This window comes from Hylobates moloch, unplaced genomic scaffold, assembly GCF_009828535.3.
Source record: "Hylobates moloch isolate HMO894 unplaced genomic scaffold, HMol_V3 SCAFFOLD_6, whole genome shotgun sequence".
NCBI classification, from domain to species: domain Eukaryota; kingdom Metazoa; phylum Chordata; class Mammalia; order Primates; family Hylobatidae; genus Hylobates; species Hylobates moloch.
The window spans coordinates 117,930,031-117,955,873 of record NW_026652281.1 but is presented as its reverse complement, the minus strand read 5'-3'; the positions used below and the strand labels follow the sequence as shown (position 1 = coordinate 117,955,873).

Genomic DNA, 25,843 nt, shown 5'->3' with positions numbered 1-25,843 from the left:
ACGTTAAGATAAAATAATAAAATAAATGGAAGAGGGTGGGTGTGGTGGCTCACACCTGTAATCCCAGCACTTTGGGAGGGCGAAGTGGGCAGATCACGAGGTCAGGAGATTGAGATCATCCTGGCTAACACAGTGAAACCTCGTCTCTACGAAAAATACAAAAAATTAGCCGGGCGTGGTGGCGGGCGCCTGTAGTCCCAGCTACTCGGGAGGCTGAGGCAGGAGAATGGCGTGAACCCGGGAGGCGGAGCTTGCAGTGAGCCGAGATTGCGCCACTGCACTCCAGCCTGGGCGACAGAGCGAGACTCCGTCTCAAAAAAAAAAAGATAAATGGAAGAATATACCTTGTTAATGGGTTGTCTGTCTCAATACTGTCAATATGTTAACAAGTCTCAAGATGGCCGAATCGGAACAGCTCCGGTCTCCAGCTCCCAGCCCCAGCGACACAGAAGACGGGTGATTTCTGCATTTCTGCTGGAGGTACCGGTTTCATCTCACTAGGGAGTACCTAACAGTGGGTGCAGGACAGTCCGTGAAGCGCACTGTGCGTGAGCCGAAGCAGGGCGAGGCATTGCCTCACTCGGGAAGCGCAAGGGGTCAGGGAGTTCCCTTTCCTAGTCAAAGAAAGGGGAAACAGACGGCACCTGGAATATCAGGTCAGTCCCATCCTAATACTGCGCTTTTCCACGGGCCTGGAAAACGGCACACTAGGAGATTGTGTCCCGCACCTGGCTCAGAGGGTCCTATGCCCACAGAGTCTCGCTGATTGCTAGCACAGCAGTCTGAGATCAACCTGCAAGGCGGCAGCGAGGCTGGGGGAGGGGCGCCCGCCATTGCCCAGGCTTGCTTAGGTAAACAAAGCAGCCAGGAAGCTCGAACTGGGTGGAGCCCACCACAGCTCAAGGAGGCCTGCCTGCCTCTGTAGGCTCCACCTCTGGGGGCAGGGCACAGACAAACAAAAACTCAGCAAGAACCTCCACAGACTTAAATGTCCCTGTCTGACTGACAGCTTTGAAGAGAGTAGTGGTTCTCCCAGCAGGCAGCTGGAGATCTGAGAACGGACAGACTGCCTCCTAAAGTGGGTCCCTCACCCCTGAGCAGCCTAACTGGGAGGCACCCCCCCAGTAGGGACAGACTGACACCTCATTCAACCGGGTACTCCTCTGAGACAAAACTTTCAGAGGAACTATCAGACAGCTGAATTTGTGGTCTCAAGAAAATCCGCTGTTCTGCAGCCACCGCTGCTGACACCCAGCCAAACAGGGTCTGGAGTGGACCTCTAGTAAACTCCAACAGACCTGCAGCTGAGGGTCCTGTCTGGTAGAAGGAAAACTAACAAACAGAAAGGACATCCACACCAAAAACCCATCTGTACATCACCATCATCAAAGACAAAAAGTAGATAAAACCACAAAGATGGGGAAAAAACAGAGCACAAAAACTGGAAACTCTAAAAAACAGAGCACCTCTCCTCCTCCAAAGGAATGCAGTTCCTCACCAGCAACGGAACAAAGCTGGATGGAGGATGACTTTGATGAGTTGAGAGAAGAAGGCTTCAGACGATCAAACTACTCTGAGCTACGAGAGGAAATTCAAAACAATAGCAAAGAAGTTAAAAACTTTGAAAAAAAATTAGAAGAATGGATAACTAGAATAACCAATGGAGAGAAGGGCTTAAAGGAGCTGATGGAGCTGAAAGCCAAGTTTCGAGAACTACGCGAAGATTGCAGAAGCCTCAGTAGCAGATGTGATCAACTGGAAGAAAGGGTATCGCTGATGGAAGATGAAATGAATGAAATGAAGAGAGAAGGGAAGTTTAGAGAAAACAGAATAAAAAGAAATGAACAAAGCCTCCAAGAAATTTGGGACTATGTGAAAAGACCAAACCTACGTCTGATTGGTGTACCTGAAAATGATGGGGAGAATGGAACCAAGTTGGAAAACACTCTGCAAGATATTATCCAGGAGAACTTCCCCAATCTAGCAAGGCAGGCCAGCATTCAGATTCAGGAAATACAGAGAACGCCACAAAGATACTCCTCGAGAAGGGCAACTCCAAGACACATAATTGTCAGATTCACCAAAGTTGAAATGAAGGAAAAAATGTTAAGGGCAGCCAGAGAGAAAGGTTGGGTTACCCACAAAGGGAAGCCCATCAGACTAACAGCTGATCTCTCAGCAGAAACTCTACAAGCCAGAAGAGAGTGGGGGCCGATATTCAACATTCTTAAAGAAAAGCATTTTCAGCCCAGAATTTCCTATCCCGCCAAACTAAGCTTCATAAGTGAAGGAGAAATAAAATACTTTACAGACAAGCAAACACTGAGTGATTTTGTCACCACCAGGCCTGCCCTAAAAGAGCTCCTGAAGGAAGCACTAAACATGGAAAGGAACAACCGGTACCAGCCACTGCAAAAACATGCCAAATTGTAAAGACCATTGAGGCTAGGAAGAAACTATAGCAACTAACGAGCAAAATAACCAACTAACATCATAATGACAGGATCAGATTCACACATAACAATATTAACGTTAAATGTAAATGGGCTAAATGCTCCAATCAAAAGACACAGACTGGCAAACTGGATAAGGAGTCAAGACCCATCAGTGTGCTGTATTCAGGAAACCCATCTCATGTGCAGAGACACACATAGACTCAAAATAAAGGGATGGAGGAAGATCTATCAAGCAACTGGAAAACAAAAAAAGGCAGGGGTTGCAATCCTAGTCTCTGATAAAATAGACTTTAAACCAACAAAGATCAAAAGAGACAAAGAAGGCCATTACATAATGGTAAAGGGATCAATTCAACAAGAAGAGCTAACTATCCTAAATATACATGCACCCAACACAGGAGCACCCAGATTCATAAAGCAAGTCCTGAGTGACCTACAAAGGGACTTAAACTCCCACACAATAATAATGGGAGATTTTAACACCCCACTGTCAGCATTAGACAGATCAACGAGACAGAAAGTTAACAAGGATATCCAGGAATTGAACTCAGCTCTACATAAAGTGGACCTAATAGACATCTACAGAACTCTCCACCCCAAGTCAACAGAATATACATTTTTTTCAGCACCACACCACACCTATTCCAAAATTGACCACATAGTTGGAAGTAAAGCTCTCCTCAGCAAATGTAAAAGAACAGAAATTATAACAAACTGTCTCTCAGACCACAGTGCAATCAAACTAGGACTCAGGATTAAGAAACTCACTCAAAACCGCTCAACTACATGGAAACTGAACAACCTGCTCCTGAATGACTATTGGGTACATAATGAAATGAAGGCAGAAATAAAGATGTTCTTTGAAACCAACGAGAACAAAGACACAACATACCAGAATCTCTGGGACACATTCAAAGCAGTGTGTAGAGGGAAATTTATAGCACTAAATGCCCACAAGAGAAAGCAGGAAAGATCCAAAATTGACACCCTAACATCACAATTAAAAGAACTAGAAAAGCAAGAGCAAACACATTCAAAAGCTAGCAGAAGGCTAGAAATAACTAAAATCAGAGCAGAACTGAAGGAAATACAGACACAAAAAACCCTTCAAAAAATTAATGAATCCAGGAGCTGGTTTTTTGAAAAGATCAACAAAATTGATGGACTGCTAGCAAGACTAATAAAGAAGAAAAGAGAGAAGAATCAAATAGATGCAATAAAAAATGAAAAAGGGGATATCACCACCGATCCCACAGAAATACAATCTACCATCAGAGAATACTACAAACACATCTATGCAAATAAACTAGAAAATCTAGAAGAAATGGATAAATTCGTTGACAAATACACCCTCCCAAGACTAAACCAGGAAGAAGTTGAATCTCTGAATAGACCAATAACAGGTTCTGAAATTGTGGCAATAATCAATAGCTTACCAACCAAAAAGAGTCCAGGACCTGATGGATTCACAGCTGAATTCTACCAGAAGTACAAGGAGGAACTGGTACCATTCCTTATGAAACTATTCCAATCGATAGAAAAAGAGGGAATCCTCCCTAACACATTTTAGGAAGCCAGCATCGTCCTGATACCAAAACCTGGCAGAGACATAATCAAAAAAGAGAATTTCAGACCAATATCCTTGATGAACATTGATGCAAAAATCCTCAATAAAATACTGGCAAACCGAATCCAGCAGCACATCAAAAAGCTTATCCACCATGATCAAGTGGGCTTCATCCCTGGGATGCAAGGCTGGTTCAACATACACAAATCAATAAATGTAATCCAGCATACAAACAGAACCAAAGACAAAAACCACATGATTATCTCAATAGATGCAGAAAAGGCCTTTGACAAAATTCAACAACCCTTCATGCTAAAAACTCTCAATAAATTAGGTATTGATGGGACGTATCTCAAAATAATAAGAGCTATCTACGACAAACCCACAGCCAATATCATACTGAATGGGCAAAAACTGGAAGCATTCCCTCTGAAAACTGGCACAAGACAGGGATGCCCTCTCTCACCGCTCCTATTCAACATAGTGCTGGAAGTTCTGGCCAGAGCAATCAGGCAGGAGAAGGAAATAAAGGGTATTCAATTAGGAAAAGAGGAAGTCAAATTGTCCCTGTTTGCAGATGACATGATTGTATATCTAGAAAACCCCATTGTCTCAGCCCAAAATCTCCTTAAGCTGATTAGCAACTTCAGCAAAGTCTCAGGATACAAAATTAATGTACAAAAATCACAAGCATTCTTGTACACCAATAACAGACAAACAGAGAGCCAAATCATGAGTGAACTCCCATTCACAATTGCTTCAAAGAGAATAAAATACCTAGGAATCCAACTTACAAGGGATGTGAAGGATCTCTTCAAGGAGAACTACAAACCACTGCTCAATGAAATAAAAGAGGATACAAACAAATGGAAGAACATTCCATGCTCATGGGTTGGAAGAATCAATATCGTGAAAATGGCCATACTGCCCAAGGTAATTTATAGATTCAATGCCATCCCCATCAAGCTACCAATGACTTTCTTCACAGAAGTGGAAAAAACTACTTTAAAGTTCATATGGAACCAAAAAAGAGCCCGCATCGCCAAGTCAATCCTAAGCCAAAAGAACAAAGCTGGAGGCATCACGCTACCTGACTTTAAACTATACTACAAGGCTACAGTAACCAAAACAGCATGGTACTGGTACCACAACAGAGACATAGATCAATGGAACAGAACAGAGCCCTCAGAAATGATGCCGCATAGCTACAACTATCTGATCTTTGACAAACCTGACAAAAACAAGAATTGGGGAAAGGATTCCCTATTTAATAAATGGTGCTGGGAAAACTGGCTAGCCATATGTAGAAAGCTGCAACTGGATCCCTTCCTTACACCTTATACAAAAATTAATTCAAGATGGATTAAAGACTTATATGTTAGACCTAAAACCATTAAAATCCTACAAGAAAACCTAGGCAATACCATTCAGGACATAGGCGTGGGCAAGGACTTCATGTCTAAAACACCAAAAGCAATGGCAACAAAAGCCAAAATCGACAAATGGGATCTCATTAAACTAAAGAGCTTCTGCACAGCAAAAGAAACTATCATCAGAGTGAACAGGCAACCTACAGAATGGGAGAAAATTTTTGCAACCTACTCATCTGACAAAGGGCTAATATCCAGAATCTACAATGAACTCAAACAAATTTACAAGAAAAAAACAAACAACCCCATCAAAAAGTGGGCAGAGGACATGAACAGACACTTCTCAAAAGAAGACATTTATGCAGCCAAAAAACACATGAAGAAATGCTCATCATCACTGGCCATCAGAGAAATGCAAATCAAAACCACAGTGAGATACCATCTCACACCAGTTAGAATGGCCATCATTAAAAAATCAGGAAACAACAGGTGCTGGAGAGGATGTGGAGAAATAGGAACACTTTTACACTGTAGGTGGGACTGTAAACTAGTTCAACCATTGTGGAAGTCAGTGTGGCGATTCCTCAGGGATCTCGAACTAGAAATACCATTTGACCCAGCCATCCCATTACTGGGTATATACCCAAAGGACTATAAATCATGCTGCTATAAAGACACATGCACACGTATGTTTATTGCGGCACTATTCACAATAGCAAAGAGTTGGAACCAACCCAAATGTCCAACAACAATAGACTGGATTAAGAAAATGTGGCACATATACACCATGGAATACTATGCAGCCATAAAAAATGATGAGTTCGTGGCCTTTGTAGGGACATGGATGAAACTGGAAAACATCATTCTCAGTAAACTATCGCAAGGACAAAAAACCAAACACCGCATGTTCTCACTCATAGGTGGGAATTGAACAATGAGAACTCATGGACACAGGAAGGGGAACATCACACTCCGGGGACAGTTGTGGGGTTGGCGGAGGGGGGAGGGACAGCATTAGGAGATACACCTAATGCTAAATGACGAGTTAATGGGTGCAGGAAATCAACATGGCACATGGATACATATGTAACAAACCTTCACATTGTGCACATGTACCCTAAAACCCTAAAGTACAATAAAATAATAATAATAATAATAATAAGCTGCAAAAAAAAAGCCTCATATTTTTATAGATTCAATAAAGATCAAAATAAAATATTTTCAATATACCCTATATTTTCTACAGATTCAATATAGTGCCAATTAAAATCAGAGCAGGGTGTTTTTAAATAGAAACTGAGAAGCCGAATCTACAATTTATATAGAAATGCAAAGGGCCAAAAATAGCTCAGTTAATCTTGAAGCAGAAGAACAAAGTGAGAGAACTTACACAATTAGATATCAATACAAATGAAAAGCTACTATATTTAACACAGAATGGTATTGACACAAGAATAGACAAGTTGATCAATGAAACAGAATAGACAGTCCAGAAACAAAATATATAAAGTCACGTGGCTTATGACAAAGGTAGCACTGCACAGTAGCAGTGAGAAAAGGATGGTCTTTTTATTCAATAGTGCTGTGTATGTAGACAATCTAACTGGATTTACACACGGAAAATATAAATCTTGACTTCTACATTGCACTATATTCAAAAGCAATTTCAGGAAATTTAAGATCTAAATGTGCAAGTTAAAACAAGAAAGCTTCCGGAACTACAGCAACCACTAAATAGACGTGGTTATTTAAGCTTAAATTAATTAAAATTAGTAACATTAAAAATTGAGTAGCCCAGTTTCACTAGCCACATTTCAAGTGCTTGGTAGCTACACATCCCACATATGCAGATAGAGAAAATTTATAACATGTCAGAAAGTTCTATTGGATAGCAATGTTATAGAAGAAAACACAGGAATATATCTTCATGACTTGAAGCAAGATATGTTTAAAAGGATAGAAAGAATATTAAATAAAAAAGACAACATTGGCTGGGCATGGTGGCTTAGGCCTCTAATCCCGGCACTTTGGGAGGCCAAGGCGGGCAGATCACTTAAGGTCAGGAGTTCGAGACCAGCCTGGCCAACATGGTGAAACCCTGTCTCTACTAAAAGTATAAAAATTAGCTGGGTGTGGTGGCGGGCGCCTATAATCCCCGCTACTCTGGAGGCTGAGGTGGGAGAATCGCTTGAACCCGGGAGGCAGAGACTGCAGTGAGCCAAGATCATACCACTTTACTCCAGCCTGGACAACAGAATGAGAATCTGTCTCAAAAAAAAAAAAAAAACATAATATTGATAAATTGGAGCTCAGTTGCTAATCAGAAGGCACCATTAAGAAGTATGGAATAAGTGTAAATACTATACTACTATGAAATAATCTCAAGTTTATATTTTTAAGTGAAAAGAATCAAACTGGGGAAGAATGTGTATTGTATGGAATAGCAGATACTAGACTTCTCTAAATATATTTTGTTTTATAAGTTTATTTTGGAGCCATGTAAATATTTCACATAATTATAAAAGAAAATTAAAATTTAAAAAGCAAGCCCTAAATTTGAAAGCAACTTGAAAAAAGCCTAGCTCTGTATCTAGCTGGTAGCTTAACTACACAGACAGGAACTTTTCCAAGATACTTTAAAACACAATAATTTGACTGTACATGCCTACTGGGCATTTGTAAGGATGTGCCTTATAAATGAAAAGAATGACAAAAACTTAAACTGCTACAGTATCATATTATTTCTGTAGTGCTGAAATTGTTTTCTAAGTCCATTGTTTGAGTCCCGTGGGATAACAAATGAGTAATTCTGTTGACGTAAATGAAACTGGGATTTGAGGTATGGGAGAAATAGGAATGTAAGATTGATGAAGTTAAGTAAAAACCTTGGAGTGCTGAACTTGAATTAGATTAGTATAAATATGTGATGAGTTTTATCTTTTAAAAAATGGACATCCCTTAGCTCAGTAACTGAAAATACCTAGAAACACCAACTGACCCAGTAGCAATAAGCACACCTGTTGTTGAGATTATATCTCTAAGTATCATCTTTCACTAAAAATAAGTGAAAGCTCTTTGAAAAATGGCTGATTCTGGGAAAGGAAATGTACAAGATAATCTGAACATCTTGTAATACCAGAAATCAAGGAAGCATTCAAAAGACTATTAAGACTCACGTGAAAATGATTCAGGGTGTTATCACTGAGGAAAAGTGGGTGACGAGCACATGGGATCTCTCTGTACTAGTTTTGCAGCTTTATGTGAATCTATAATTATTCCAAAATAAAAGGTTTAAAACAAGATACACAAACACACTCACAAAGACTCAGGAGCAAAGCTGAACAGTTCCCAACTTGCCAAAGTTAGCATAATTTGATCATTAAAAAGATAATAATTGCCATGGATTGGGCCATATCAAATATGTTTAAGTCAATGAGTTCATAATGACACCTAAAAAAGGCCTTGGTCCTTTTTGTAAGATGGTCAGGAATCAATTCATTATTTTGAATACTGCTAAACAAAGGGAAAGAATCAAACATTTATCCTGCCTTTTCTGTGTGAACTGTACCTCAGGGTAATCAAATAGTTGAAGACCCATTACAGAAATGTTACAATTAATTAAAAAAAAGAAGAAATGATAGAATTAGAATGGTAGTTCTCAAAGTGTGGTCTATGGACCCTTTGGGTGTTTATGAGGTGAAAATAATTTTCAAAATAATGTTAAAACATTATTTGCATTTTTCACTATATTTACACTTGCATTGATAACGCAAAAGCATTGGTGGGTAAAGCTGGCCACCATAGAACCATAGAAGAAGTCAAAGCAGTGGCTCCACACTGTACTGGTGATTATTACATTCATGATTGGACATTTGCAGTAAGAAAAATACCAGTAAGAATGCCCTTGATGAAGCACTGATTATTATTAATTTTGATAAATCTCCACAATTAAGTACAAATCTTTTAAATATTTTGTGTGAGGAAATAGAAATGAAAAGTATGTTTAAAGTACTTCTATTGCACACTGAAATATAAACATATAAGGAAGGAAATAAATTAATAAAATATGAAAATTAATAAAACAGAAAGCAAGCATACAAGAAAGAGAACCCAAAACACCAAAAGTTAGCCTTGGAAAGACTAATATCATTAATAAACTACTTCCAAGTCTAGTCAAGAAAAATCAGAGGTGACACTAACACCAGGATTGAAAAGGGAAACATCACTACAGATCCTGCAGATGTGAAAAAAAGTCACAACAGGACATTATAAACAACTTTATGCCAAAATATTCAAAAGTACAGACAAAACTAACATATATCTGAAAAAATTAAATGTACAGGAATGAAATAGGAGCAATAAAAATACAAAGAAATTTGATCTCAATTAAAATTTTGCTACAAAGAAAACTTTAGGTACAGAGAGCTTCACTAGTGAATTCTACCAAATATTTAAGAAAGCAATATCACCAATCTCAGTAAACATGTCCAAGGAATAGGAAAAAAAATGTGAGAGAGACAGAGGTAGAGACAGGATTTCCAACCTGTTTAACAGGGCCAGCCTAAGCTAATAAGAAAAGAAAAAGACAAATCAACCTAAAAACCCACTATTAAAGACCTCTTAATTGGTTTTTATTTTATATTAACATTATTTTGAATTTAAACAAAACAGCTGTAGTCTTTGCTTAACAATTCTAAAGAATAACCATAATGTGTTTGAATTCAGAGTACATTTTGAAGGTATGTCATTAGAGTGCCCCTATGAACACAGAATATCTGTAGATGGTAACCAGATGGCTCTAGGAACAGCCAAGGAATTTGGGATGGGTTAGAAATAAAGTGTTTATCTTTCTCTACAGCACAGGAGAATACAAGATTGCATATTTATTTCTAGATTCCAAAACGAGTTCCAAATGAATATATAATAACCTTTTGTGTTTATAGTCCTTTCTTTTTCATAAATGCAGTATAAAAGAGACATGTAATTTATTTATATCCTGAACCATTATCTTACGCCATCAATTAAAATTGGGAACAAAATGAGTGGCTATCTACCTTTATTATTTAGCTTTGTTTCTTAAGAACAACCCTTACCAACAAAGTCCTTACTTCCCATAATACTTTAGTCAGGATCCTGGACTGTAATCCATATTCACTTGAAGTTCTGCCAAGTGTTAATATTTCTGATATTCATATGACATGCATTTGAGCATTGTAAAAACCTTTCAGCAATTTAGTCCACCTTCATTCCAACCTAGCTAAGTTAATTTAGTTGTTGAAATATTATTGTTTCCCTCTAACTGAATATATTGAAGACAACAAAAGTCAATAGGTCATTAACATTATGAGACACATTGTCAATACTTTCCCACTTATATGTTTCCAAGGTATTGCTTTTCTCTTATGTCCACTCAAATTATAATGTTCTTTTTCTTTCCTTTTTACTGGTTTGAGGGTCTATATTATACAATATTGTTGTGTTGTCTATACGAGTTTTTAAATTTGAATATATTTCATATGTCATGCAAACTTCCTTAGTTTCATCATTCTAAAGTTTTTTAGTGTGGCTATCAGCTTCAAAGTCAAAATAGATATACAAAACATCTAATTACCCTATGGGAAAGTCTACTTGTGGAATGTATGTTAAATAAAGCACCTTGAATGCCATAAACATTCTACTACTGTTAACAAATGACATTGCAAAGAGGAGATATCCTATTTCCTATATACCCTGGCAAAAAACAAGATGCTTTAATTCCAGGTGAACAACACACTAATATAACATTGTTATGTTCAAACTATGTATAACTTTCATGTGGAAATTTAATAAGGCCAGTTGTATGGTAAGTGTTTCATGCATTTTTGCTATATTAATATATTTATACCTTTAAAAATTGTCAATGCAATCAGTTTTTAATAAGTAGAAATTTATATCTCAGAAGTACCATCTTAGATACCATTCTAAAAAATTCAAATTGCCCATCAGGAATATTAACAGAAAAAAATGGACATGAGGTACACATTGTCTAATTGTTACACAATCAGTGAATCAATTTTGTTTATATCTTAAATATTATCAATTGGAAATATAGAGATAAAAACCATGTTTTCCCGAATTTCTTAAACTGATAATTTTTAGTATTACAGGCTATGTTAATATATACTGTAAACTTACGGTAAACTAAAATGAAAGAACTTAAAATTTGAGCAAAATATAAACACATATGCATCAACATGATTCTATAAGACTCAGACACATATTATAATCATTGTTAAATGTCATGCTTTTCAAATGATTTGAAATAAAATGAAAGCAATAAATATGTTATTTCTAGAATCCTGTCATTATTAAGGCATTCAGGATACTATGACAAGAATTCTTTTCTAAAGAATTAAGATCAGATCAATAGGTAATTGAACATGAAGAAGTAAATAACAAATGCCTTTGTGAATTACAAATACCCCATATTTATAGAAGTTATTTAATTCATTTTTATGAATCATAATTCATTTATTTATAGGGAAATATCCAGCCCACAACAATTATTAGCAGACCAATTATCTACCTAAAAAGCAAAATATCAAAAATGATGGAAAAAGATTCTTCAACTGAATGAATGGGATGGTACAATATTCCTGCACATATGAACAGTATATCTCTATTATTTTGTTAATCATTCATATATGTTTAAAAATTTGGTTTGAAGGGTTGTTTTTTCCTCTGTTATTTCCTATATTTTTCCTTTTAAATAGCTAATTTTCCTTCTAACTTCTAGATTCATTGGACTTCCTATTGCTTACTTATGTTTCCTTTCTAGTCTAGTGAAAATGTGTTTCTAAAAAAAATTCCTCACTCCCAAACTTTATAGCATTACTGGTATTATCATCTCTTTTTGTTACAGAAAGCAATGAAAATAAAAGAAATAAATAGTGAAATTTCTTGGTAGGAAACGTGTTCACATATTAAGTGCTCTGATACCTGAAATATTAGGATTGTAGTGCACCAATTTCCTTCCCTAAAATTAACTGAGATTCTATTAAATAGTATCCACTGCAAATATCACAATGTAATGATGTGCATACCTATTAATTCCTTTGTCATCTATAGAACTGGACTCATACTTAGTCCCAGACACAGCATTGAAGTTTCTCATGCTAGCTCTAGAATCAGAAAATTCCTCTGTTATGTTATTAGTGTAGGTCATGAGGAAGAAAATAATCATTGAAACAGTACATTTGAAAGTGACCTTTAAAGTGTTAACCACATGTACACATCTAAAGTAGAAAAGTAAGTTAAAGGTTTTCCCTCTGTGTTGAACAGTGTTACCATCCAATTCACATATGCACATATTTATTCATTCAGTCAGCATTTACTAAGCATATCTTATATGCTGGATTCTATTATATTGTGAAAATATTAAGTATGGAAAATTTTAACATATGTAAATTTATTTTATTTGCAGTTAACATCATTACTTGAGGAAGAATAACTTACAAGCCACTTTTCCCCTTATTGCCTAGAATAGTAAAACAAGGAATGCTTCATTTTCCTTCCTTCATTTCTACACACCTCCTTCTCTTGCATCTAGGATTTCTATGAGAAGTCAAAAAGTAATAATGTAGAATTGCTTCAAAATGTTGTCCTAACTGCACTCAAGAAGTTTAAGGGCCAGCTGCAGTGGCTCATGCCTGTAATCCCAGCACTTTGGAGGCCTAGGTGGGAGGATCACTTGAGGCTAGGAGTTTGAGACCAGCCTGGGCAACATAGTGAGACCCCTGTCTCAAAAAAAAAAAGTTTTGAAATGCCAAGGGCCACTAACAGATAAATTGAAGTATTTTAATCACTTAACTTTTATTAGATACATTACTCTCAAATATGATATTTACTTATTTGTTAAGTGTATTTGTCCCCTAAAATAAAAGAAATTAAATCCAAGTTGAATGGACTTTGGATGGTAAGTGCATCTTTGAACACATAAATATTTCTGACATAAAAATTACTCATCTTTCCTCTTTGTAAAATATTATCAATAGAAACACAAAACAAAAGTTGTCAAGTCCTATATCCAACAATATGATCTCCTATCAGTATAAATAGATGTTATGAGAGAGGCTTACAATTTTTGTGTACTTACAAAACACTGCTATGGAGCTATTAGCTATGTTTTAGGGTGTCATTCCCAAAGAAGACACCTTCACCAAAATGGTATTCATGAAAAGTATAGGCTAGAGAATACACTGTTTTTTATTAAATGGTATGTCATATTAAAGATCCAACTAAATCTGTGATCTCTATCACAAAGCCTTCTCTGACTCCTTCCTCCCCACTCAAGTGTTCTCTTATGTTCCCTTTTTCCCTTCTTTTAACCCCCATTGTAATTTATTTTTACATCTTTTGTGGTTATTGTCATCTTTTAATAATGCATTGCAATAGCTTAAGTAAATGTTTCACCTTCCATATTATATTCATATAAAGCAGACTCTTACTTATTTTTCATTCTTCACTTTAAATAGTAGAGTGCCTTACACATCTGTTGCTTATAAAATATTTTGGTATTTTATTTTTAATTTTAGACCTTTACGTCATATTACTTTTATTGTTCTTAAATAGGTTTTAATTTTTACCCTTGTTTCTCAAAAATAAACTATAAGTCCCTTGAGGCCTAGGGCAATCTTCTAATACTTCTATACTTCCAGATTTCTTGGCACAGGAACTGCCAAGAAGGAGTGTTTAATTCAATTGATGAAATGTTGTGAAAGGCTTGTCTAAGAAATATTTCAGAATACAGCTAGCAGCCATCTCCTGGCCAAAGGAATCAAATTCCATAAAATTTGCTTACCATGGCATTGACATTAGCGTGATCCCCTTTCCTATTCCGAATCTGAATACAGGATATTGGCAAATTCAGTCCTACCCCAGGGGCAAGATTTCGCAGGTCGGCAGCATTGTACTCCCCACGCAATAGCAAACTGTTATTATCAGAACCAAGTCCCAGAGAGGCCCGATAGAGATAAGTCTGAGAAAGTCTCTCAACTGTAGTGACATCTATGGTGGCTGATGTCATGCAAGGATTTGAAACCATCTTCCTTCCATACCTCAGATCCTCTGTAGAGTGACAGCAGCCCTGAGGGCAACAGCCTGGGCTCTGGTGCAACTTGGTACAGACGAAGAAAAGTAAGCACCCCAGAAATAAAAAGGAAATACAAGCCAAGGCAATTACTAAATACAAGTTCTGGGCAGAAAGCTGTCCTCCTGGTTCCCAGACATCTTCGAAGTCTGGAAGTAACTGAGGGACAGAGTTGCTCAACAGCACACCCAGAGTGACAGAGGAGGAAAGTGGTGGGTCTCCATGGTCCCGAACCACTACCACCACCCTCTGCTTAACTGCATCAGTGGGAAGAACTAAGCGAGCAGTACGGAGCTCACCTATATTGGCTGAAATTCTAAAAAGACTAGAGTCAGACGACCGGGAGATGTGGTAGGAAAGCCAGGCATTAGAACCACTGTCTGCATCCTCTGCTACCACTTTTGTGACCAAGTGTCCAGTCCTGGCAGAGCGGGGCACAATTTCCACTGGGACAGAACCATTTCTGGGCAAGGGAAACAAGATAACCGGATAATTGTCATTCCTATCTACCACAAACAAGTTTATAGTCACTGTTGCACTTCTGGGAGGAATGCCACCATCCCGGCCTTCTACTTGGAAACGAAACCCCCTGAGCTGCTCAAAGTCAAAGGAAGTTTTGGCAGTGATAGCCCCACTGGATGATTCCACTGCCACCAAGCTAGAGGCTGGTGGCCCTTCAGAGATAACATCCAACAGCTCATAAGAGACAAGGCCATTCTTCCCCAGGTCGGGGTCCTGGGCAAACACTCGGCCTAGAGAGGCCCCAGGGCCATTGTTTTCGGCAACGAAAAGTTCCTGCTGGGGTTGAGGAAAGCTTGGTGTATTGTCATTCACATCAGCAACTGACACAGTGATTGTCCTTCGGGTGCTAAGTGGGGGTGAGCCACTATCTGAGGCCATGATCAGGACTTGGTATTCACTGATCTGCTCCCGGTCCAGGGGCCCATCAATCAGCAGGCTGTAGTAGTTGTCAAAGGAAGCCGTCAGCTGAAAAGGGCCTGCACTAGACATGCCACAAATGACCCTACCATTAGAATCAAGGTCTTCATCCTTTACACTAAAGAGAGCAATCACTGTGCCAGGGGCAGCGTCCTCGGGTACTGGGTTCGAAAGAGTCATGAAGTCCAGTTCGGGGGCATGATCGTTCACGTCAGTCACCTCCACCAGCAGTTTAGCGGTGCTAGCTAAACCAAAGACACCTTCGTCCCTCGCCTCAATGTATGCCTCCAAGAGAGTTTCAGGCGGACCTAGTGAAGCAGCTACTTGCACCTCCCCACTTTTAGGGTGCACGTGAAAGCGGTGTCGCAGCTCTGCTTGCGTGCTATTGCTTAGGGAGTATCGGACTTCCCCATTGGACCCTTCATCTGGATCCAAGGCTTGAACTCGGAATAACACAGTCCCATTGGGTGCAGTCTCTGGAACCTTGGTGCGGTATACGGAGCACTCAAATACAGGCGCGTTGTCATTTGTGTCCACCACAATGATGGTGACTTGTGCTTCTCCTGAGCGGGCAGGTAGCCCGCCGTCCCGAGCTGTAAGCACCAGCAGGTGGGTGGCGTGCTGTTCGCGATCAAGTGCTTTCTCCAACACCAACTCCGGGTATTCGCTGCCGTCAACCCGCGATCCCATGTCCAGGCGAAAGTGCTGACTGGGGCTTAGGCTGTAGTTTAGTATCCCATTGCTTCCCTCGTCGTCATCTTGGGCATTCGGGAGAGTAAAGCGGGCTCCAGGCGTCAGGAACTCGGGGATGTGCAGCTGCACGTCGCCGGCAGGAAAGAGAGGTGAGTTGTCATTGGTGTCCAGGACGTGAACCCGAATCTTGTGCAGCTCCAGCGGGTCCTCGAGCACCAGGTCGTAGGTCAAGACGCAGGCAGCTTTGGCCCTGCACAGCCGCTCGCGGTCCGCCGGCTCTCTGACCACCAAGTTGCCGCTGGGTAGATCCACCCCGAAGTAGAGCTCGCGGTGGCTGGAAAGGAAGCGAAAGTTCCGCGAGGACATAGCGGCCGCTGGCAGCCTCAAGTCCGCGGCGACATTGCCTACAGCTACGCCCCGCTCCGTCTCCTCCGGCACTGAGTACTCGAGCTGTCCTGCGGCGACCTTGCCTACGGCTACGCTCCGCTCCGTCTCCTCCGGCACTGAGTACTCGAGCTGTCCCGCGGCGACATTGCCTACGGCTACGCCCCGCTCCGTCTCCTCCGGCACTGAGTACTCGAGCTGTCCCGCGGCAGCGCCGCAGGAAACCCACAAACATAAAACTGCCACCCCCCAGCCCACCATCCTCCCTCTGGGCGTCCACGTTCCACCAACACGCTACACCAACGGTGACCCAGGACCATGCTCCGGACTCCTGGAGAGCACGAGGCGCGGGGAAGAGCACGTTCCTGCCGGCCGTCACTGCTGCGGGCTGGATGCTCAGCGACCGCCGACGTTGCGCCTCCCGAACGCCGGCATTGCCCGGGCTGGCCGGCTGGGAGCCGGGCTTGCTAGGCTGGAGGCTGGGCAGCCGTCTGGGAAAGCAGAGCCGGCCTGGTGTTGAGGAGAGCAGCGCCGCCTAGGGGTGCAGAGACGAGGCTGCCCGCCCGGGCGCGAGAGGTGCCGTCTCCAGTAGCAGCGGGCTGGGGTCTTGCCCACAGCGCTGGCCGCGGGCGCAGGGCGGAGCTTGGGAGACGCCCGGAGACACTAACACTTCTCTCCTTAAAAGGTGTTTTCTAGGACAACGCCCTGAGGCTGCCCAGATCTTAACCTCCACAACCTCTGCCTGCAGATTGCTGGTAACTGAGGCTGAGCCCCTCTGGGCTCCTCCTGCCACCCTTCGGGAGTCGCGCGTCGGGTCCCGGCGCTCTGACCCCGGCGCACCTCTCCCGCGGAGAGGGCGGGACTCCGCAAGGAGCTGCCGGGCGGAGGCGGCGAGAGGCGGGACCGTGAACGTGAGCGACCACACCTTCTAGGCTTAAGGAAACAGGAGCCCCCAGAAACAAGTGCTGCGGGGCTTTCCGCGCTGGATCCTGCTGCGGGTTGAAGTCTGTCCTGCACCCTCTTGTATCCCAGGAACTGCCAAGAATGCAATAGAGACGACAAGGAGAGGAAGAAGGTTGGGGAATAGTGTCCGCATCAAACTGCCTCCGGACTCTGGCTTTTCCAGGCAGCGGAGCCAGCGAGCTCAAGGCTTTTTTTGCGTGACAGCAGTTTCTCCCTCTCCAAGAGGCTCTACTTGGGAGTGCTTTGCAAACGGCCCTTGACGATCTGGGTGAAAGAGGAGGTTATAAACCAGTCAATAGCAATAACTAGAAACTCAAACACTTGACGACCCGTCCCCAAAGAGGACGCGAGAAGTGGAGGGGAAAGTACTGAGATACTCATCAGAGTTTGACCAGGAAACTACTCTGTAAATTTTCTTTCTGTAAATATTTAGAAAACACCATGAGGCAGGATAAGAATAGGCTAGATACCCACCCTTTCTCCAGCCTCGCTTTTTAAAAAATTATTATTATACTTTAAGTTCCAGGGTACATGTGCACAACGTGCAGGTTTGTTACATAAGTATACATGCGCCATGTTGGTGTGCTGCGCCCATTAACTCGTCATTTACATTAGGTATTTCTCCTCGATTTTAATTTGGTCTTTTGCATGGATATTGGGACAGTGATCAGTTCTATGAGAAACATCTCCAGCCACAACAGATACACCCAAATTCTGCCTAACACCCTAGAACCAGTTCCTTTCCCTAAGAAGGAGGGGAGCCAAAAGGAGGCTCATTGACTATTGACTATTAAGCACTAAATTCCTCACTCAAATCCTTCTTTTAATACAGGTGCAATATGCTCAAAGCCCCAGTAATGAAAAATTTGAAAGGCAAAATCTGAACACAGATCAAGAATTAAAGTTTCCAGGACATATTTTCTGGTACAAACCTGCCTAAAATTATCAATAATTATTGAAGCTGGGTAATGGTACATTGGGGTCAATTACACAATTCTCTCGACTTTTGTGTATGTTTGAAATTTTTTTCCTTCCTTCCTTCCTTCATTCATTCATTCCTTTCGAGATGGGTGTGTTGCTGTGTTGCCCAGTCTGGTCTCAAACTCCTGGGCTCAAGCGATCCTCCCATCTTAGCTCAGCCTCCTAAAGTGCTAGGATTACAGACATGAGCCACTGCGCTCACCCTGCATTTTTTTTAACTTTTTTTATTTATTTTTTCTTTTTTTTGAGACAGGGTCTTGCTCTGTCACCCAGGCTGGAGTGCAGTGGCACGATCTGGGCTCCCTGCAACCTCTTCTCCCAGGTTCAAGCAATTCTCTTGCCTCAGTCTCCTGAGTAGCTAGGACTACAAGCACGCACCACCACGTTCGGCTAATTTTTGTATTTTTATTAGAGATGAGGTTTCGCCATATTGCTCAAGCTGGTCTCGAACTCCTGACCTCAAGTGATCCACCTGCCTCGGCCTCCCAAAGTGCTGGGATTACAGGCGCGAGCCCCGCGCCACCGCATCTGGCATCAGCCTGCATATTTCTATAATATTTTAAAATATTTAAAAATTGCTGATTAAAATGGTGGGGAGAGGGGTAGCTCTGGCATTCTCATTTTTACACTGAGAGTTGGATTGATAACTCCAGTGTTCCACTAAAAACCAGTTACCTCCCTGAACACACAAACCCATTCCTTATCTCTTCCAGGGAACTAGAAAGGGCACGCTGTGATGTAAGGCAATGTAAGTAGTAAATACCCCTTGGCTAGTTTGCCTTTTTGAATTAAGAAACCAAAAAATCATTGACACCAAGTCTCAGATAAAATTAAAGGAGGAAACATGTCAGCCTATTAGGCAGAGTCACAAGTACAGACCTCATTAGATCTCACCAGGATGCAAAACAGCCCATAAAAATTGAACTTATTCTTCACCAAATTTCAAAACCAAAACTAATTTTCTGCTTCAGTGCCAGAGATTAGGATGTGCATTTCTTCATTTTAAATTAATGCGGCTAAGCAAGCTCACTGCTTTGGAATGAAGGTTTATTCTTTCTGCCTTAAACAGATGAAATACAACTGTAAAGATGTACCGAACTTTTGGCAGGCCCCTTACTTTTAGGTCTGCAGCCAAGCCTCCAATTATACCAGGTTTAGGAACTCTGAGCTGCACCTAGAGGGATAGTATGTGTGGGTATAGACTAGGGCGTGAGGAAAAAGGAAAAATGCATACAGAGAACAGCATGGGAAATCTTCACAGAAACTCCTCCTCCTTCACATGCTTCTCAGATTTTTGGCTTCCCTTTCTCCCATTTCTCTATTTAAACTGCCACTGACGTCTATTTTCAAAAGATTTCATTTGTGAAAAGAATGAAGAAAGCATCCACCCAGTAGGATTTGTCCCACCATATGCCTCCCTAACTTCTGGCATAACATTGCATTCTTATTCAAGTAAATTGGGATTTGTGAGAAAACAACATTTAAGAGAGAAGGATATTCCAAAGATAAGGGAGGCTAAAGATTTTTGCCTTTTGGATAAGATGACAAGATAAACATTAAAATTGTGAATTAACAAAACTTCTCTTTAGCGGGACCTTTCATTGCTGATATTTCGTTTTGTCCTTTTTTTGGGACAGAATCTCACTTCTGGAGTGCAGTGGTGTGAAGGTGGCTCACTGCAGCCCCTACCTCTCTGGGCTCAGGTGACCCTCCCACCCCAGCCTCCCAAGTAGCCAGGATTATAGGCACACACCACCATGCCCAACTAATTTTAAAAAATATTTTATAAAGACAGGGTCCCACTATGTTGCCCAGGCTGGTCTTGAACTCCTAGGCCAAGCACCTCCATGCCCAGCTAATTTTTAATTTTTTGTAGAGACAAGGTCTCACTATGTTGCCCAGCTAGTCTCAAACTTCTGGGCTCAAACGATTCTTTCACCTTAGCCTCCCAAATTGCTGCAGTAGATGCATCTGAACAAAAATTTATCTTTCTATAATTTTTTTTAATATTTCACCTTCAAAGTGTGACCCTAAAAACTTAAAATCATACTCCCATTGGTCAAATAAGTGCTGACATGAGGAGACCTAGCTCTTTTATTCTAAATACTACACATGTAGTAACAAAGTCCAAAACTGCAGTCCAACAACCATTCTCATGGCTTGCCTGTTGTCTGTGATATGCCACTGGCTGAAGACAAACTAGATTTCCATTGCTGGAAGTAAAAGTCTGAAGTTTATTTGTATCTCAAAATTTTTTCTTGAATGATGTCTTTGGATTTTTTCCCCCTTGTCTACGTATTTGGTGTCTTTGAGGACATCTATTAGCAGTATGCTGTATCTCCTTTTTCTGTATTCCAAAGCTACAGTTTTCTCTCCAGTTCTTTTAAATTCTTTATTCTTTTCCACTTATTTTTCTCAACCTTGTTAAGTGTTTCTTTTTGTTCTTGACTGTATGGAGGCAGAGCCTGTTCACTTTTTTACTGCTTGCAGTATAGCCATATTTACTGTTTGATGGAGTGGCTTATGTGTACCATAGTTTTAATATATCTTCAACTCATGAGAACTGGCGGCTGCAGGGCAACTTGTCATCCTAACTTTTCTCCTTACCTTGCCACATCCTTAGGTTCAATCTTGAAATAATGGCGCATCTGCTCACTCTCAGATTTAGTCCTGCCTTCTCTCCTATTTTGTGTTGACAAATAGGATAGTGAGAGAGTCCTGCCCTTAGCCTCTGTACCTAGATCTTTTTATTCCAAAACAAGGAGTCTTTGGTTTTGCATCTCAGTGAGAATCACTACTCTAGAAAATACCAATATACCAGCCCTTTCCAAGATCTCCAGTGAAAGGTATCCTCTCCTAGCATTTTCATATCTTGGTCCAGTCTTCATGGCATTTAGTAACTTATCTTCATATACATCATAGTTGAGGTTCAAATGTTTTACAGAGTTTCATTAAAGATATGACTTTATTTTTTTGTCTGCCATACTTTTTGTTGTTTTTGATGAGTTTCATGGAGGATAAGAGACATTTAAAGGTGAATTTTCATTTATCTATAGTTGGTAGAAATACCACTTTTTGCTTAGTGGGATTTCTACATTTTGAAGGTATGTGGGAAAGTTATATTTTTATATTTATTTTTTAAACTAATCATTTCATTGAACTCTTTTTTAGTTCTATTTTTTTCCTTTGGTTCTCTGGGATTTTACAAGTGTAAAATTATATTGACTATAAGTTTTATCATGTAATATATATTTATCCTCCTTTCTAAAATCTTATATATATACTGTATATATACACACACATATATAAATATGTATATATGTGTATAGATATTCACATATATATCTTACCTTGTGTTATCTAGAACATCCAAGTCAGTATTGAATAGTAGCCAAGAAGTGTCCTGTTATGCTTATAATTTTTATGGGAGTAATTCATGTGTTTACTGTTTAAAATTGAGGTGGCCAGTGTTTGATGGTAACTGTCAAATTTTTATTAAAGTCCCTTAAAATAGCTACCATAATGATGATCTGATGATATTTTTCTTATTACCTTTGAAACCATAATATAGTATGAGCTCTACTGTAACATAATAGAGCTTTTTTTACAGAATGTTGTATCAGCAGATTTTTATTTCAGGTTAGGCACTATCTAACAAACTAATCTCAGAGTGGTTTGGTAGTGGTTGCAGGCCTCCCTTTTCAGACACCATTGAAGAAAATTTTTATCTGCAGCACAAAGGAAAATCTAGTGTGAATGTTTATCAAATATGTAGAAACATGAAACTTGAATATAGGCAAATATGTGATTGGACCAGACAGATTAGCTCTTAATACAATGGCATTCACCAAATTTGAGGTTTTTTTCAAGTAAGCATAAAAGTCTAGGACTTTTTGATCTGTGGCTTAATATCATCTAGCAAAAAAGACGTGAATTATAGTTGTCAATCTATTGTGAAAAAAAACTGTGCTTTATGTCTGTTAAAAAAAAAATGCATTAGTGGGTGTAGTGGTGTGCACCTGTAGTCCTAGCTACTTAGGAGACTGAGGCAGGAGGATTCCCTTGAGCCCAGGAGTTCAAGGTTAGAGTGAGCTATGATTGCCCCACTGCACCCTAGTCTAGACAACATAGCAAGACCCTGACTCTGAAAAAATAAACAAATACAATATTGTACTCTAGTACTACATGTGGTGTTTAGAATGAAAGGGCTAGATCACCTACTCTTGGAACTGATTTGACGAACCAAACTTTAAGTTCTAAGGGCTACAGTTTTGTTTTTTTTTTTTTTTTTTTTGAGACACAGTCTTGCTCTGTCGCCAGGCTGGAGTGCAGTGGCGTGATCTCGGTTCCCTGCAACCTCCGCCTCCCAGTTTTAAGCAATTCTCCTGCCTCAGCCTCCTGAGTAGCTGGGACTGCAGGCATGCACCACCATGCCAAGCTAGTTTTTGTATTTTTAGTAGAGACGGGGTTTCACCATGTTGGCGAGGATGGTCTCAATCTCTTGACCTTGTGATCTGCCCGCCTCGGCCTCCCAAAGTGCTGGGATTACAGGTGTGAGCCACTGCGCCTGGCCTAAGGGCCACACTTTGAAGGTGAAATAGAAAACCTGAGTCTAACTAATTGCATAAAACAATATGTAGAACTCTATTGTTGGACCAAAAACATATAGAAATATAACAAATTTGTCAATTACAGTGTAAAAGAGGTGTGTGGGAGAACAGCTGTATCTGATAAAAAATGACACCAGATGGTAATATGAATCCACAAGAATAAATGAATAGAACTAGCAATGACAAATAAGAAATGCTATAAATATATAATTTTCTCCTTTTTTCTTTTAGTGCCTCTAAAAAATATAAGATTACATAAAGTAATAATTATTATAGCGATGTATTGTTGGGTATATAATACTATAAATGTGCATTGGTTTTCTGTGGCTGCTGTGACAAATTACTACGCACTGGGTTGCTTAAGACAGTTTTTCTCCCAGGTTTGGAGAGGAGAAATCAAAACTCAAGATGTTGGCAAGGTTGCACTCCCTTTAGAGGCTCTACGGAGAATCTGTTTCTGCCTTTTCCAGGTGTTGGTGGCTGTTGACGTCAATCCAATCTCTGTCTCCATCTTCGCATGGCCTTTTCCTCTGTGTCTGTTTTCTCATCTTCTATCTCTTATTTAAAAAACAAAACAAACTTTTCACTGGAATTAGCCTCCACCTGAAAAATTTAGGGTAATTTCATCCCCAAATCTTTAATATAATTATGTCTTCAAAGACTCATTTCCAAATGAGGTCACAGGTTCCAAAGGTTACTATGTGGACATATATTTTTGAGGCCCACAATTCAATCCACCACAAGATGTAATATGTGTAACAGTAACACAAAAGGCAGAAGAGGAATAAAGCTATCTAGAAGTAACATATTTATATCTCACTAGAATTAAGTTAATATAAATCTGAAGCAGATACCAATAAGCTAAAATATATATAGTAAACTCTAGAGAAACTACTGTGAAAATAACTCAAAAGATACAGTTTAAAATTTATTTTAAAAATTACCATGTTACATTCTAAAATATTCACTTAATATAAATCAGTAAATGAAAAGTATAGGGAAAAAAGAGAATTAAAACATACAGAAAAAGGAGTAAAATAACAAATATAAATCCAAATATATCAATAGCAACATCATGTGAATAGATTAAAGAACCCAATCAAAAGGCAGAATTGTCAGTCTAGAGTTTTTAGGAAAACAAGATCCAACTATGTGTTGTCTGCGGGAGACACTTTTAGATTCGAAGATACAAACAGATTGAAAGTAAAAGAATGGAAAAACATATACAGCAACCACAAGATAGCTGGAGTGACTACACTAATATCAGACAAAACAGACTACAAGACAAAAAGTGTTACTAGAAATCAAGAAGCACATTTTATAATGACAAAAGGACCAATTAGGAAGATATAGCAACTAAAAACATATTTGCATCTAATAATAGAGCCCCAAAACACATGAAGCAAACACTGGCAGAAATGAAGGGAGAAATAGACAATTCAATAGTCATAATTGGAGACTTTAATACTCCACTTCCAATAATGGACAACAACTAGGCAGAAGATCACCAGGAAATGAAAGATGTGAACAACACTAAAAACCAACTAACCTAAACAACATCTGTCTTAGTCTGTTCAGGATATTATAACAAAATGCTATATGCTGTGTAGTTAATAAACAAGAGAGATTTATTTTTTCACAGTTCTAGAGGCTTGGAAGTTCATGATTCAGGCACCAGCAGATTTAGTGTCTGGGGAGAGGCCACTTTCTGGTTCACGGATGTCACATTCTTGCTGTGTCCTCACATGGTGAAAGAGGCAAGGCACCTCTCTAGGCCTCTTTTATAAGGGCACCAATCCCATTCATGAGGGCTCTGCCCTCATGACTTAATTACTTTTGAAAGGTCTCACCTCCTCATACCATCACCGTGAGAATTAGGTTTCAATATATGAATTTGGGGAACACAAACATTCATATCATAGCAACATCTATAGAACATTCAGCCAACAGCAGCATAATATACATTCTTCTCAATTGCACATGGAACATTATCTAAAACAATCCTCAATAAGTTTAAAAAGATCGATACCATCCAAAGCATTCCCCTTGAGACCTGGAATAAGACAAGGATGCCCACTGTCACCACTCCTATTCAACATCCTACTGGAAGTCCTAGCCAGAGAAATCAGGCAAGAGAAAGAAATAAAAGGCATCCAAATAGGAAGAGAGGAAGTCAACCTATCTCTCTTAGCAGACAATATAATTTTATACCTAGAAAACCCTATATTCTCTGCCAAAAAGCTCCTACATCTGATAAAACCTCCAGCAAAGTTTCAGCATACAAAATCAATGTACAAAAATCAGCATTTCTGTACACCAACAACATCCAAGCTGAGGGCCAAATCAAGAACACAATCCCATTTACAACAGACATACACAAAAAGAAAATATCTATGAATATGGCTAATCAAGGATGTGAAAGATCTCTACGAAAAGAATTATAAAACACTGCTGAAAGAAATCAGAGATGATACAAACAAATGGAAAAACCTTCCACGCTCATGGGTAGGAAGAAACAACATTGTTAAGATAACCATACTGTCCAAAGCAATTCACAGATTCAATGATGTTCCTATCAAACTACCAACATTATTTTTCATAGAATTAGAAAAACAAACTATCCTAACATTCATATGGAAAAAAAAGAGCCCAAATTGTCAAAGCAATCCTAAGCAAAAAGAACAAGAAGGACATCATACTACCCAACTTCAACTATACTACAAGGCTACAGTAACCAAAACAACATGGTACTA

General features: G+C 39.8%; 2 protein-coding genes across 10 annotated transcripts in view; both read right to left on the bottom strand.

Moving 5' to 3' along the window:
* LOC116471606 (protocadherin alpha-C2) overlaps positions 1 to 25,843 on the bottom strand; it is a 206,068-nt gene that overhangs the window by 81,484 nt on the left and 98,741 nt on the right. The window lies entirely within an intron of this gene.
* PCDHAC1 (protocadherin alpha subfamily C, 1) lies at positions 14,209 to 16,802 on the bottom strand. Its single transcript, XM_058439935.1, has 2 exons — positions 16,689 to 16,802; positions 14,209 to 16,556 (listed from the first exon to the last, which is right to left on the bottom strand). The coding sequence occupies exons 1-2, from the start codon at positions 16,795 to 16,797 to the stop codon at positions 14,209 to 14,211; spliced, it is 2,457 nt and encodes an 818-aa protein (XP_058295918.1). The 5' UTR covers positions 16,798 to 16,802.